The sequence below is a fragment of the Gopherus flavomarginatus genome, chromosome 24, assembly GCF_025201925.1.
Source record: "Gopherus flavomarginatus isolate rGopFla2 chromosome 24, rGopFla2.mat.asm, whole genome shotgun sequence".
Taxonomy (NCBI): Eukaryota; Metazoa; Chordata; order Testudines; family Testudinidae; genus Gopherus; species Gopherus flavomarginatus.
Genome location: NC_066640.1, coordinates 6138972 through 6154061, shown reverse-complemented (window position 1 = coordinate 6154061; position 15090 = coordinate 6138972). Strand labels below are relative to the sequence as shown.

General features: G+C 41.8%; 1 protein-coding gene across 5 annotated transcripts in view; it reads right to left on the bottom strand.

The window, feature by feature from the left end:
- DOT1L (DOT1 like histone lysine methyltransferase) overlaps positions 1 to 14790 on the bottom strand; it is a 93433-nt gene extending 78643 nt beyond the window's left edge. For 2 of the 5 annotated variants that reach the window (XM_050934349.1, XM_050934348.1), the window contains exon 1: positions 14593 to 14784. In XM_050934349.1, the coding sequence (XP_050790306.1) occupies positions 14593 to 14673 (81 nt within the window). In that variant the 5' untranslated portion in view covers positions 14674 to 14784. Of the gene's footprint in view, positions 1 to 10711; positions 10874 to 14592 lie in introns of those variants that run through there. The other 3 variants (XM_050934351.1, XM_050934347.1, XM_050934350.1) reach the window with 3 other exon arrangements.
- Positions 14791 to 15090: the final 300 nt, after the last annotated feature.

Here is a 15090-nt window from a genome sequence, read left to right as displayed (position 1 = left end):
TCATCTGCATTTCTCATTATCTAGACTAGGATTAATCATGTTTACAGTATTACTGTATGACCTGGGAATCAACCAAGAATTGGGCCCCACTGGACTAAGCACTGGTCAAACACAGTAGTGGACAATACTACTAGACCAGGGGTAGGCAACCAGTGGCCCTCACACTGCCTGGGTCCTGGCCACTGGTCCGGGGGGCTCTGCATTTTAATTTAGTTTTAAATGAAGCTTCTTAAACATTTTAAAAACCTTATTTACTTTACATACAACAATAGTTTAGTTATGCATTATAGACTTATAAAAAGAGACCTTCTAAAAACGTTAAAATGTATGACTGGCATGCGAAACCTTAAATCAGAGTGAATAAATGAAGATTCGGCACACCACTTCTGAAAGGCTGCTGACCCCTGCACTAGACAGTAGTGATCAGACAGGTAAAATAGTTCAGTAAAAGGCTATGTTTGTGTTTTTAATACAGTAGCAATTTCCAATGAAAAGAACTGAATTAGAAACCTATACTATCAAACTGAAATGTCAAACTTTGACAGTTTATTACAACACTTTTGCTGCAATTTACCCAGTTATTATGAAGGCCAGTGTTGCAATACTGAATAGGAAGTACTACATAACCTTCTCTACAAATTTTCCCTCCATTTACACTTTAAAGAAACCTTCCCATATTAAATCTTAAAGGTGTGGACTTCAGAATTATTTCTAGGTATCATGATAGCGTAGCATCACAGACACCCAGGTATGTTTATGAAGGAGGGGTGGTACTTTAAAGATAAAAAGGTTCTTAATGTAAAATGAATCTCAAAAAGCTATTTCTTAAATTTGTGAATGTGTCACTTTAGTCATTGTTCCACGAACATTTAATTGTTTGTGGAACAATGACTAATTAAAATGCTTTGCTGGCAGGACCTGAAATGAGAAACCACATCCTAGCACTCTTCCAGATGTATGAGAATGAACTAAATATAAAAGGACATGCAACTGTCCTGCAGTCTACATTTTTAGCAAGTCTCATGAGGGCTACATTTTCTAAAGCTTAAGATGGCATAAATACCTACTTACCTATTCCCCCCCATCTGTAAAATGAGGATAACATTTATGAGATTAGTCACTGTCTGTACAGTGCTTTAAACACATTATGCCCTGTGTAAGGGTTCTATGGGGTATTCTGAAATACAAACAGGAGACAGATTTTTCCAGTGGGGGTGGTTTGGCATACCGAAAATCTGAGGCTGGGCACACACAAATAAGTTGGACAGAGGAGAGGGGTCTTACAGATAATATCACCTTGATCTTCTATAGCACCTTTAATCAGTACATCTCAAAGCACTGTACAAAGGAAGTCAGTACACCCCCATTTTACATATGGGGAAACTGAGGCAAAGACAGGGACTGTGACTTGGCCAAGATGACTCCGCAAGCCAATGGAAGATCCAGGAATAGAACCCAGGACACCTTAGTCCCTTCTCAGTGTTCCAGCAACTAGGACATGCTTCTTCCCCAAAGAAAAGTGTCCAAAGCCTCGTTTCAGAATTGTGCAAGAGCTGCCCAAGACCATTTGGGCATGTGCAAGCTAGTTGCGGTCAGGCATTTGCAAACCAGGAGGAAGAGGTCTCTCATGAGTCCTTCAGTGACCACTAGGTCAGACAGTACAACTCAAAGGAAGCAGCAGCTGATGCAAACTGATAAAAAAAAATGCTTTTTTAGTTCTATGTTGCCTCTGCCTGGGACACCTCCCTCATGGCAGAAGCTGACCTTACTTTGGAAACCACTCCTCTCCTGGCCACCAAATCACAGCAGTTCAGGCTCTCCCAACCATTCAGCCAGTCTCAGAATACTGTTGCAGCTCCTCATGCTTTGATAAAGGTATTTGGATAGCAAAGGGCCAATCTGCATATTAGCAAAAAAATGGCCCAGCTAGCCACAATGGTGGGCACACCATCAAGAGGTGCATACACCCTTGTGGTCACCTACGGACAAGGTTGCTTAGCAATGGCATCACAAAGGTGGGACAAGAAAAACAGCCTGTTTTGCCCATTGAAATAAAGTGATCAGTGGGTCAACTGTGCCTTTAATATCCCCCAGGTTTCTTCCATTTGTGCTCAAGTGGAAAAGTTTTCTGTAGATCCAAAAGCAGTGTCAATATGGTTCTACTCTGAGCTATGGCTGCCCCAGAGGGACAGAAAAGAGAAGGAGAGTGTGCCACATTATTGTGTGGCATGCAGATACTCTCTTTCAAAATCCAGTGGCATAGGTGCAGCCAAAAATCTGTGTACTCCTGATTTAGAACATACAAAGTTTTAGTCTATTTTTCAGCCTGCCTAGGCAGACATGCAGCTAAGTCTTTGAAGACAGGAATCATTCTGGATACAAACATCTACAGACAATGGTGAATGTCTGAAACCCCATGTAAGAAGCATTTCCAGCTATGATGGAGAAAAGGGGGAAGAGACACTGTTTGGGGAGGGAACCAAATGAATTGAGAAGTCTCAAGATCTCAAGTGCAGCTAGCAACTATCTTGAGTCACTCTCTCAGAAGTTTCAGGCCCTCTGGCGCATACACACTACCAATTTTTGGTGAACTCATACTTGCATGCGTCAGGATCCTCTGAATACAAAGTGAAGAGAAAGCTAAAAAGTCATATCTGTGCAATATTTCATACTGCAGGGCTAGACATATTAATGCCATCAGCTGAGAGTAGGTTGGTGTCATTTATTTTCCAGTGTAGCAACTGGAATACGATACTTCTCTTACACATTGGAGCAAGAAGCTTCCTCTGAATTGCCTTGTAACTAAGGTTTCCTTACACCAAGGAGGAGGTTATAAAGCAAAAAGACATCACTAGACTCCCTCCTGCAGACAATGTGCCCTCAATCTCTTTATCTTCATTAAATCAAAGAGATAGAGCTCAAAGATTATTTCTCACATGACAAGGTCATAAACCACAACGAAGACTCCAATCAAAGCTTCAAGTAATTTATAGCGCTACACACAGCTGGCCAGAAGACATCATGTAAAACTTGCAGTGCATTAATGCATTCGTAAGGGACCAAAAAAAAAAAAAGTTTGCTAAAAAAAAAATATAGGAACTTGGGGCCAAGATCTAACCTAACTGAAAGTATGATAAATTAACGGGAAAAATATGCTCCTGATTAGAGATTCCAAAACTGGTATGGAAACCAAATAGATATTCTGGGTAGGAATGATAGATATAGATTGTAGAACTGTTGGCCCATACAGCGCTGGCTCCTTCTTGTTTCCACCAGCTACACTGTACTAAGACAGCTAAAATGCATTAAATATTTTTACATCTCCACATAAGTGATTGCTGTAGCTGCCTCAGGAGCATGTTGCAAATGTTGTGCAACTGAAGTGGTTCATATGATAGCACATTGGAAAGGAAGTATCCTTGAGACTATCTCTCTGTTAATATGTGATCTATCCAACAAGAGACTGAGGGCATGGCTACATTAGAGAGTTTACAGCGGCATAGCTGCACCACTGTAAGTTCTTTAACATAGCTGCTCTAAATCGACAGGAGAGAGCTCTTCCATCAGCTTAACTTCCCCATGAGTGGCAGAAGCTGTCAGCCGGAAAAGCTCTCTCACCGACATAGCACTGTCCACACTGGTGCTTAAGTCGCTCAGAAGAGTGGATTTATCATCCCCGAGTGACGTAACTTATTCCGATGTAAACTGTAGTGCAAACAGAGCCTGAGGCCTTATCTACATGAGAAAGCTGCACTTGTACACATTGAGTTATACATTTATACCAGTGTAGGCCTAGTCTACACATTATTTTTGTACTAACTACTTTGGTTGGGGGTACAATTTTCTGCCGAAATAGTTGTAACCAGTACAACTCCTAGTGTGAACACAATTACATCAGTATAACGTGGCTTATACTGCTATAGCTTGTTCTCCTTCCCATAGAGTAGTGGTTTTCAACCTGTGGTCCACGGAGCCCTGGGGGTCCACAGACTATGTCTAAAATTCAAAAGAGGTCCACACCTCTATTCAAAATATTTTAGGGATCCGCAAGTGTAAAAAGGTTGAAAAACCACCATCATCTGGGAATAAAATTATACCAGTAAAAATGTGCCCACAATAAGAAGGGTGGGACTAGTGTAGCCAAAGTGGTACAACTTGTGTGTTCTGACAAACCTATAGTTTGGATATGGACACACTTATTCCGGTATAAAAATGACTTTTTGGTTTAAGTCAAGTTAGTTGGGAAAAGGGTTAAATTAAACTGAAATAAACCAATCTGTGTCCACACAGGCGGTTGCCAAAAAGTTCTCATTGACAGAACTTGTATCTCTATGTAGGACCTAAGCAAAGGCAATGTTCTGCATATGTTACTCCTGACACAAATGAACACTTAGTCCCAAAACCATGCTAATGGCTTGAACATAAATAAGTCAAAGTCATGTTAATTTCAAGTTCCATTAGGAACAGGAATGGGGAAAGGAGTAATCAAAAAGAATAAAATTAGAGGATAAGGACATTTTCTTTCAAAATTCTGAAATAGCAGCCACACCAAGGGCATTAGTCAAAAGAACCTGGTGTATTTAACGTTAAAAGAGTTTAGGAACTGTGCAATGGGTTAACAGAATTTGCCTAGCAAATGCATTCCAATGAATTCAGCATCTTTTGGTGACAAAGAGTTCCCAAGAGAACAAACCCTTTCTGATCTTCAGTGAAAAGCAACCATTAAACATTTCCGGGGAAGTGGGATGGACTTCAAGAGCCACAGGGGCCCTTCGGATTTCAACATACCACTATATAGAAGAATGTTAATAGAAATTTTTATTTTTTACATGTTTTTAAAGAGACAAACTGCATTTCATTTATTTTGAACCCAACTACAAATTGTATACGTTTTCAATGGGAGGAGGAAATTCTGTTATCGCTTAAGTTTTATTTATGTACACACACATCCATACACCATTACCTATTTATTCTGTTGCTGATTTGGTACCTTATACAGTCTGATTTAAATTTTAGGAAGTTTTTTTCATTTAATCCAAGATGGAAATACCATAACTATCTGAGGCTAACTCCTGCTTATTGCAGTGATGGACACATCAGAAATGCAAGAATACAAAGCTATACTCCTCAAGGTCCTAGAGAAGAAAGATGTTTGTGAGGGTCTTGAAACAACAACAACAAAAAAGTTTAACTCATCTGCATCTACAATGAGTTTCAACTTGTTGGTTACACCCGCCATAGACTTCATCCTGCATGCAGCACTTGTAATGAGACTGTCAAAAGCTTTCAAAGACTAGATTAATTTTCAAGTCTGGTAAATATTGTCATCATAACTTTGTAATATCTGAAGATATTCCTGATTTAAAGGCAAAAATTCAGTCAAAGGCTAAGCCCTTCCAACCTGTTTATTCCATCTAATGAAGATTCAAAGACAGTAAAATCCTGGCTCCACAAAAGTCATTGGCAAAACTCCCATTGACTTCACTGGTAACAGAATTTTACCATATACTATCAAAATCTTGCCTGAACACTTTTCACACCAAAGGGCTTTACAAATTGATATCCAAACTAGAAGGAATACCTCCCATAACACTGAAATGCACCACATCTGGACCAGGAAGCAGCTATTTGACAGTGCATACTACAAGAACTCTACACAACAGCCAAGGGCAGTTTTTAAACTTTGTATCTAAAAAGAGATACATGACAGTGCTAAAAAGGTTGGACTGCCTCTTCACCATAGAGCTCCCAATGTTGCAATCAATAACAGAGCTTCATGTGATTAACAGAAGTTTTCTGAATGTTTCCTTTTAGTGTAGGCAGATTCTAACAACATATTTGGGATATTAAATGGAAGAAGCTGCTTCAGAACTTTCCAAGGCTTTTTTCTTTACACTACTGATTATTTCGGCAATCAACACATAACTGTTTTCATTAGTTCCCCAGATCCCTAGTCTGACACCAAAACATCCTTTGTTCATAGCTTACTCAAAGTCACTCATTCACTTATGAAACTGGAAAAGAAAAAAAGAAAAAAGATGGCAGAGCAAAAACCATCTTTGTGATTCATAGCTCTGATCATATCTACAAAAATTCATCATTTAAATTTTCTGTTGTAAAACATAACTTGCCATCATCCTGTGTTCTAAAAATAGCAACTACTCCTTAATTCTCTAATGTTTGCATTTCTACACTATATATGATAATGGAATTAAACACATTACTGGCTAGATTAATAAAACGTGGTTAAATACTCATTAAATTGCTTCACACGCTACATTTATTTACGTCTATTGCACCAAATGAACAATTATTCATTGGAAGAACAATATCTACAGAATACAGAAGTTACACGGCAAGTCTTTGGCTATTCCTCGACGCAAGGATGAGGTCTGCCATTGGAGGGTTTTTAAGTGGCTGAGGAGCCCAATTCATGGAACGTGGCAAGTATAATCAAAATGTCCAATTTTGGTTTTTGGCTTTAGCTTAGTAGTTTGAGCACTGGCCTGCTAAACCCAGGGTTGTGAGTTCAATCCTTGACGGGGCCATTTAGGGAACTGGGGCAAAAATCTGTCTGGGGATCGGTCCTGCTTTGAGCAGGGGGTTGGACTAGATTACCTCCTGAGGTCCCTTTCAACCCTAATATTCTATGATTCTACTCATCTGCAAGTTAAGAACTGCAAAATTCATTGAATTCATGGATTCCTGGTGTGAGCTCTTCTTTCCCCCTCTCTCTTGCAGCAACTTTTGTTAGGAAGAGAAAGTAAAGTCAACTGCAAACATCATCTTAATGACAGGTTTCAGAGTATCTTAATATACCACATACAAACTATCAGCTACATAATCAAAAAATGTCATTAATACAATGGACAAGTTTGTTATTCACTATACTATTGATCAGGTGTATTCATTATTGCATGGGGAGGTTTTAACTAGGTACTCAAAAGGTTAAGTCTAAGAGCTGCAACAAAGAAACAAAAAAGGAAGACTGGGGAAGTGAAAGAAAAAAGGAAGTGTGAAAGTAGAGGTATGGCTGTTCAGGAAGAAAGGTGATTACCTATCCATAAATCTTGCAAACCAAGGGATACGATATCTTTCACAAGCTCCCAGAGGAAGCACAATTCATCCGGGTGACTGATACCTGAAAGGACAATCTTCTCCATAAGTGGGTTGCCATGGAGGAGAAGGGTGGGAGCTGCATATGGTGAGATGGATTTTCCTCAACACTTTGAGAACTTGTAATTGCATAAACTGTTCTATATTGTGTCCAACTGAAACTGAAGGGAATTTTAAGAAAATAAAATGTAATTGTCACACTTGGAACTTTGGCCGGGGCACTTGGAGTTAACACCATCTCTTCTACAACAAAAAAAAACAACAAAACTATCTTTGACAACCTCCATTTCATGTAAATGCCTCTCAGATATCTCAAATATAAGGAAGCAGTAACAGACTTGTAGAAGAAATGGTCTTAAGGTAGTTTCACACAATAGCCTGACTAATTTTAATGGCATTCTTGTTTTGGAGGTGGGAGAAGGATTTAGAGAAAGGTATTTGCTCACTGAGCTTTTGCTAGGATGCAAATACAGGTATTGTGTTGTCAGTTTCAGCTGCAAATTAAACCATTTAGAAATCTGAGTAAATTATCACTCACAGTAAATTATATTTGACAAGAGCCTTTGCAGAGAAGATAAATTGCTGCTCTATTGCACCCCAAGGGGTGTGAAAAGTGATAGGGTGGCAATATTTTCTTCTTCTGAACTAGAGCAGAAAACCTCATTGTGAGTACCTGCCTTGTTTCATTTTGCATTTTGAAGAGAATGGGGGGAAATTGTCAAATTACATTATAGAGACAGTGTGGGCAAGGTAGTATCAACTTCTGCTGGTGAAAGAAAGAAGCTTTCAGGCTACACAGTGCTCTTCTTTGGGTCTGGGAAAGGTACTGAGGGTTTGTCTACACTTAAAATGCTGCAGTAGCACAGATGCACCCTGCAGCTATGCAGCTGTACCACTACCCCAACAGGAAAGGTTCTCCTGTCAGCACAGCTAATCCACATCCTTGAAGGCAGCAGCTAGGTTAATGGGAGAGTTCTCCCATCAACCTAGCACTGTCTACACCAGGGGTTAGGTCAGTTTAACTGTGCCACTCAGGGGGGTGGATTTTTCAAACCCCCTGAGCAATGAAGTTGTACCAACCTAATCTCCTAATGCAAACCAGGCCTCACAACACCACAGCTAAATACAAGATGGAACAGATTGTTTCATTTAAGGAGATAACACATATTCTAAGAGATCATTCAAGGTGAAATGGCACTTTAACACCCTTGCAGTCATAAAGCAAAACAAAAAGAGGAGGTGGAGGGTCAGTGGATTACAGATTGTTGTCATAAGCCATAAATTCAGTATCTTTATTAACACCATGATTTTTAGTGTCTAACAAAGCTATTACTTTAAGCTCACAGGCTCATCTTTTAAAGATGTTCTGAAGGTTTCCTTTGAGGACAAGGATTGAGGTCAGATACGGAGTGATTGTTTTGTGAAGTGTGTTCCCCCACCGGTGATGTGGTGTTTTCATCTTCCATCATTTTTCTGTGCGAGTTCATTCGAGAGCATGATGACTATCTGGTTTCACCCACAGTGTTGTTATTGGGGCATTTAGTGCACTGGATGAGGTATACCGAATGTTGTGATAGGCATGTGTAGGACCCATGGACCTTGAAAGGTGTGTTGCAGGGGGTATTGATCATTGTGGCAGTGGAGATGTGTCTGCAGGTTGTTCAGGCAGACTCTGGTGCTGATATGAGCTGGTGTGTGTGTCTTGGTCTGTGGGGAACTTGCTTTTGGTGATGAGCTTGCTGAAGCTGGGGGCATTATCTGACGGCCAGAAGAAGGGGTTCAGGAAAGATCTCTTTCCCAGGCCTGAAGAAAAGCTCTGTGTAGCTCAAAAGTTAGTCTCTTTCACCAACTGAAGTTGGTCCCAAAAAAGATACTGTCTCGCTCACATTGTGTCCCTAGTATCCTGGGACCAACATAGCTACAACAACAATGCTAACAAATTATGTTAGTTAATGGTGTTACAATGCTCATTTTGCCATTTGCTTCTGTTTGTTTTGTTGGTTAGAAAGTATTTCTCTCAATATACTTTATTATCCATACAACCTTGAGAAATCATCAAATCAGTAATTACCCGTATTTAGCCTACTCAGCACTAATGTTCAAAGGGCATGCAGGGTTTGAAGGGTCAGAGAAGGGGAAGACATTAAAGCTTCTACAGGCTTTTCTTCATTAGTGACTTTTTTTTTTTAAAAAAGTTCCCCACCGCCACAAGTATCAGTTCAGCTCCTACGTTTCCCAGCTCTGTGAGTCACCATCACACACACAGCTTCTGATGATTAAGAAGTCTGTATCATGAATTTTTTCTTTTGGAGAGCCACCGCCGTCACCAGTCCCACTGAGAAAACTTTAGGTGACAGCACACCATTGGAGTCCACTCTTTTATCAAAAGAAGCTTCTTTCCTTAAGAGTCAGGGAAGATACAGTTTTGATGCAAACAATTACTTTCCAGACAGGGCTGCTTCCCACAGTCAGAGTGGGCACAAGATCTTAAACAGGGTTTGTTATTCATCTCTGTAGTTAACCTTTAATAAATTTTAAAAAGATGACACACTGCTGTGTGGTGATTTTAATCATTAGTGCCTGCCCCTGAGCTTTCAGAGCAAACATATTCCTAGGGACAGAATGATATCATGTGTGTCACAGCCTAGCTAGTGGGTAAAAAAAGATGCTGTGCACCCACTCACCTGTACAAATAAAGTCAATACTATATCAAGCTTATACTTCATTACTTCTTAGTAGTAGACACATATGCCAAAATATGCCTCTCTCAAACAGCTGCAAAAATGATACTATGACATTTTGCTGGCCAATGGAATATTTTTGCCATCAGAGTTCAGCAGAAAGAGAGCAGTGAGAATAAAAACATCACGCACAAACAACAGAACAGTGAATTCTTCAGCCCAGATTTATCATCACAGCTGCTAGTTTGAAGGTTTAAAATTCAGACTGCACAGTCATACAAGCTACTCCCTGTTCTGAAGGGGATGCTTCATCCTGAGAGGAGGCTGCATAATGGCACCCAGCAAAAAAATGACATCTAGGAATAGTGCCCCAGTATAAACTCCATCTTATACTCAGAGATACTAGGGATTGATCTTTTCATCAGATTTTTGCAAATACAACTTGCTTGTGAGAAGACCCCAAACTTTGTGTCTTTTGTATCTATCTTGAGGCAGCAGACAACCAGGATTTTTTTTTCCTGTGTATCTATGTTTTGAAGTATGAATAGGAAAGACATCATCTACGTATTAATCTATATACCTGAAATCTGACGTTTGAGCAAATGATTCTAAGTGAAGTGAGAGGCCAGCAGAGTGAAAGTAAGGAAAACCTTATCTAGGTTTATTAAACTTCTCATTTGTCATTAAAATAAAGCTTTAATACAATAAATGAAGCAGAGTACAAGACTTAATATTCTAGACACTTGAGAATTTAATGCAAGCACACTTTTGGGCAGGATTTTGGGAGTCAAGGAGTTACGCTGTGATACAGAAGAGTAAACCCACCTCAGCTCTGATTAAGAAGGACACTCATAAAAACCAGAGGTCAACATCAGAAAATATTTTCTGAGTCATGTGGGGGGAAGATTACTCACCATGCACTATTCAACTTACTCATCACAGTGCGTTATGGACAGAACTGCTCACCATGTATTCATTAGGAAACCGTGGCCTTTCCTTTGAGGAAAGCAGAAGGCGGGGAAAGAGTCATACTTTCAGTTTTGTATGTAAGCCAGTGGGAGGCTATATCTATAACACCACTGCTCTCTCCTCCCACGGTCTTAATTAGTCTTGTAGGGAAATACACGTTTCACATCACCCTCCCAGGTTTCTTTTAACATCTTGACAGGCATCAAGTTGTCAGCTGAGCTATTATGCAAATTCAGTAGTCTGAGGAGATCCCAGTTTTCCTATTGTACACAAAATAAGCAACTGTCCTTTACAACAAATAATACAATCATACCATAATTAAATTGCTACCATCAATTCACCATTAATATGAACATTTTTAATCTAATACTTTTTCATGGTACATAAACATTCTGCTAAGTGAGATAAAGTCTGGATGTAGTAACAAATAAAAAGTTGCAAAAGTTGTCTAATACATCGTTAAGTCACACAACTGTGCTATCAAACAGCAGCTCCACAACACCTACACAACTTTTGATACTGCAAATATAATTCTCCAGCATTCACGTGGCCCTCAGAAATAAATTAGTGGGGAGTGCTGTTTTTTTATTCTCCCTATCCCCAACAAATTCTGTGCCAATATTATGAGAGATGTATAAACCTTGAGAAACTGCAAATAAGGATGCTTCTAAACAACAAAAAAAAAAAACCTTAAAAAAATTATTTTTGAAGTTACCCCATCTTGCCTCCTAGATACCAAGAAGCAAGTGGAGTCAGTGGTGAAACTAAGAAACGTTCTGCTGACGTCAGAGTTGAGCTCTGAAACCACAACGGTACATACACCCTGCTGCCAACTACAGTCTGAGCCAACGAGGGAAATAAAGTCTACCGTTCAGTACAGTACAATGCTAGTAGGCCAGACACTGCAGTGTTCAAAGAGGATTTCTTTTTAAAGCATTACAGTTCTTTGATGCAATGGCAGAAGTTCCAGCAAGAACACAAAATATTATGGAGTGTGATCTCTTCAACAGAGCTGTGGTACAAAATATTCATTAGCTCCAGACGAACCATTCACTTCTGTATCACTATGGGAAAAAAAATATGCAACCCAGAGAGGCCACTTTAATGACAGGATGTTCGGGTTCTACTGCATTTCTTACATCTTAGATAGCATATGCAGATAGACACCCAACCCACTACATTTTTATGAACTGTAAAAAAGAGTATGCATATTCGGACATCTTAGAATAGATGCAACCTAGAAACACTTGGCCAAGTTTCCCCTGATAATTTTTTTATCCCTACCTCACAAGCTATAACAACATTAATTTCAGGTTTCCTTTTTTAAGCAAGGAGATTCAAACAAATATCACCAATCCAGTCCCTCCTTTCTGATTAAGCCTTAACTTATGCAAGAAAATATTTATTGCTACATATTAACTTGTCTCTGGAAACTGATTATATGTGGTAACAAGCATGAAATGGTCACTATTAAACTTTCAGTTTCTGTCAATTCAAGTACAGCGCGCGCGCGCACACACACAAATGACAGAGCTGCCGAAACAGGAAAGGCTGCATTAACTGGTGTGTGCTGGAGGGCTCAGGCTCTGGGAGTAGGATGATCAAAAATAGCAAGTCCTCCTATATGCAGGATGTTTTGGAAACCACAGCCACATCCAACAGCACCAAAACTCAGAAAGCATGTATGCAGTGGTCTCCCCTGCCATAAGCAAGATAGTAGATAATTGCAGTTGCATCAGCATTACCAAGATACTTAGACTAAGTCCTAGCATGTCCAAACACCAAAACACTACAAAGAAAGCCAACAGCACCCAAACCAGTTTTTGGAAGACTATTGCCTGACTTTCTCTTTGCAAACCAATTCACACACAGTGTTTTTACATGGCAGGGGATAAATATTTGATGCTGAAGCTAGACCGGTTTTGCAATGACATCTAACCATATATAAGTAGACAAACAGTCTAACTTTCTCCTTGGTGAGGCTTTTACTAATTTGAACATGAATACTCATTTTAAAGGATCTCATATCTAGCACTTTGATTCAAGACAGACAGAAAAAGGCAATCAAATATGTGGATTATTTTAAAAAACTACACACAGGAAATCAGTGTTATATTTGAGAAAAGGTGTGGATTATAATGTGTAGTCAACAGAAAAATTGACTTGGAATTCTCTTTAGACAAAATAAAAAGTAATTTACATTAATACTTATTTAAATAAGCATTCAAAAAAGTCAAGGAAAGCTGCAATTATGCAACCACACACAAATTCCAAAACCCTCCCTTCCCTCTTGGGAATTAAGATCGCTCTCCCCATTCCCCCACACCCTTAACCTCCTTCCCCAGCCGGTCAGAGCAGTTGAGACACCCCCGCCATCACCACCAGTTCACATTTGCAAAATTACAAATCTTTTTTCATTCTAGTCTGAACATTTTATTAACCTGTCAGAGGAACTAGGGGACTTTTCAAGAAAAACTTTTCATTAGCTGTCCCCTCCCAACACTTCCCTGTTTATCTGTGAAGTCCAACCAATTTTAGAGGTCAAATCCACCACCTCTAAAGAAACACCACCCTGAGTTGAGCAGACTAAAATAACCCACCCTTTGCTATATTTCATCCTATAGTTATTTATTTACACTACAGTAATTCGAATGCTACAAATTGCTACAGCCCCCCCAAAAGAAAAACTATGAATGTGACAGAAAATATCTTATCCAAATCTGGGCTGAATGGAGAAATGGGACCGAGGAAAGCAGAGCAAGGTGGTTAGAAGCAGGGTGCCAGAGGGCTTAAAGAAAATAATGATATAATAATGCCAAACAGCATCAGGAGTGTTTATTTATAGAAAGGAATTGTTTGTTTGGGTTGGGGGTCCAGAGGAAATGGGATTATCTGAGGGCACAGGGGGATTCCATAGACTAGAAAGGTGGTTGGGTTGGAAGCTGGGGAGGTGTTGGCTTCTTGGGGATAGGGGTGTCTGGATAGCAACTGACAGGCAGCAAGGTAGTAACTGGGGATGAAGGCTGGGAAAGAGGAGTTGAATAAACAGGAATTTCTTCCATTGAGAGGATGAGCATTCAGAACATGGAACCGGATGACTGGGGAACAGTAAAAGACTGAGGATTCAGGGGGCAGGCAAAGACACCCAAGCGGCTCGGGAGGGGGATTGTTTGGGGGAAGAAAATACAAGACATGAAGGAATAAAAAAAAAAAAAAAAGAGGGATTTTGTGAAAGGCGTGGAAACTACTTAGGCCTGGCGAGACCAGAGGCTGCCTGGAGTAGAGCGGTGTTTTGGGCAGGGAATATTTAGGTGGGGACAAGGAGGATAAGGGTTCTCTTTGGGAGACAGATGAGCAGAGCTACCAGGGACAAGGAGCGTTCGAGGGAGAAGGGACAGTCTATGGGTGACAAGCCATGAAAGTGAAACTGGGGAAGGTGACCGGTGAAAGGCAGAGTCTGAAGGGTGTCAGGGCCGGGGGGGGCTTGTGGCATGGGTGTCCTGGACAGGGGGTTCCTAATGGGGAAAGCCCAGAGCAGGGGGCAGCGGGGATGCCCAGGCGGGGGGTCGGGGAAGGTGGTGCCCCCACAAGGGCAGTCTGACTGGGGGGGGGCGCTCTGGGACAGGGCAGTGCCCAGAACAGGGGGGCCTGATGGGGACTGGCCAGGGGGGTCTGGCAAGAAGAGAGGGTCCGGGGGTCTGACGGGCAGCGGGGGGCACCGCAGGTGGGGGGGGGGCTGACGGGGAGCAGGAACAGCGGGTCTCCAGGGCGGGGGGGTCTGACAGGGAGCGGGAAAGGGGGGTGCCCGGGCCGGGCCGATACTCACATAGACGGGCAGCGGCCAGGGGTAAACGGCCGGCTCGGCTCCCACGGGCGACTTCAGCCTGAGCTCCAGCCTCTCGCCCATGTCGGCAGCGGGAGGAGGCGGCGGCGGCCCCGCACCATGCTAGAGAAGCCGCTCGGAGAGGGCGGGCCGGGGGGGGCCGCTGCTGGGGACGGGGGTGGGGGGGCGCCCGCTCCCCTTCGCCTCCTTCTATTGTAGTTAGCGGCTGGCCGGGCTCTCCAGCGCCGCCGCCATCTTGGGCCGGCGTGAAGCGAGCACAATGAGCCGCCGGGGCCGGGCCCGACCAACGCGCCAGACGGGGGGGGGAGCGAGGCGAGCGAGCCCCCCCAGCTCCTGTCCTCAGCTGCCCTCCCTGCTGACAGCCCCCACCCCGGCGGCGTGTTGCTGCTCGGGCGGGGGCTTTGCAGCGGGTTTTGATTTTTTTAACCCTGGGAGGTTTAGCGGGGTGGGGTAAACGTGGGGGTGGAGGGTGATTGTTTG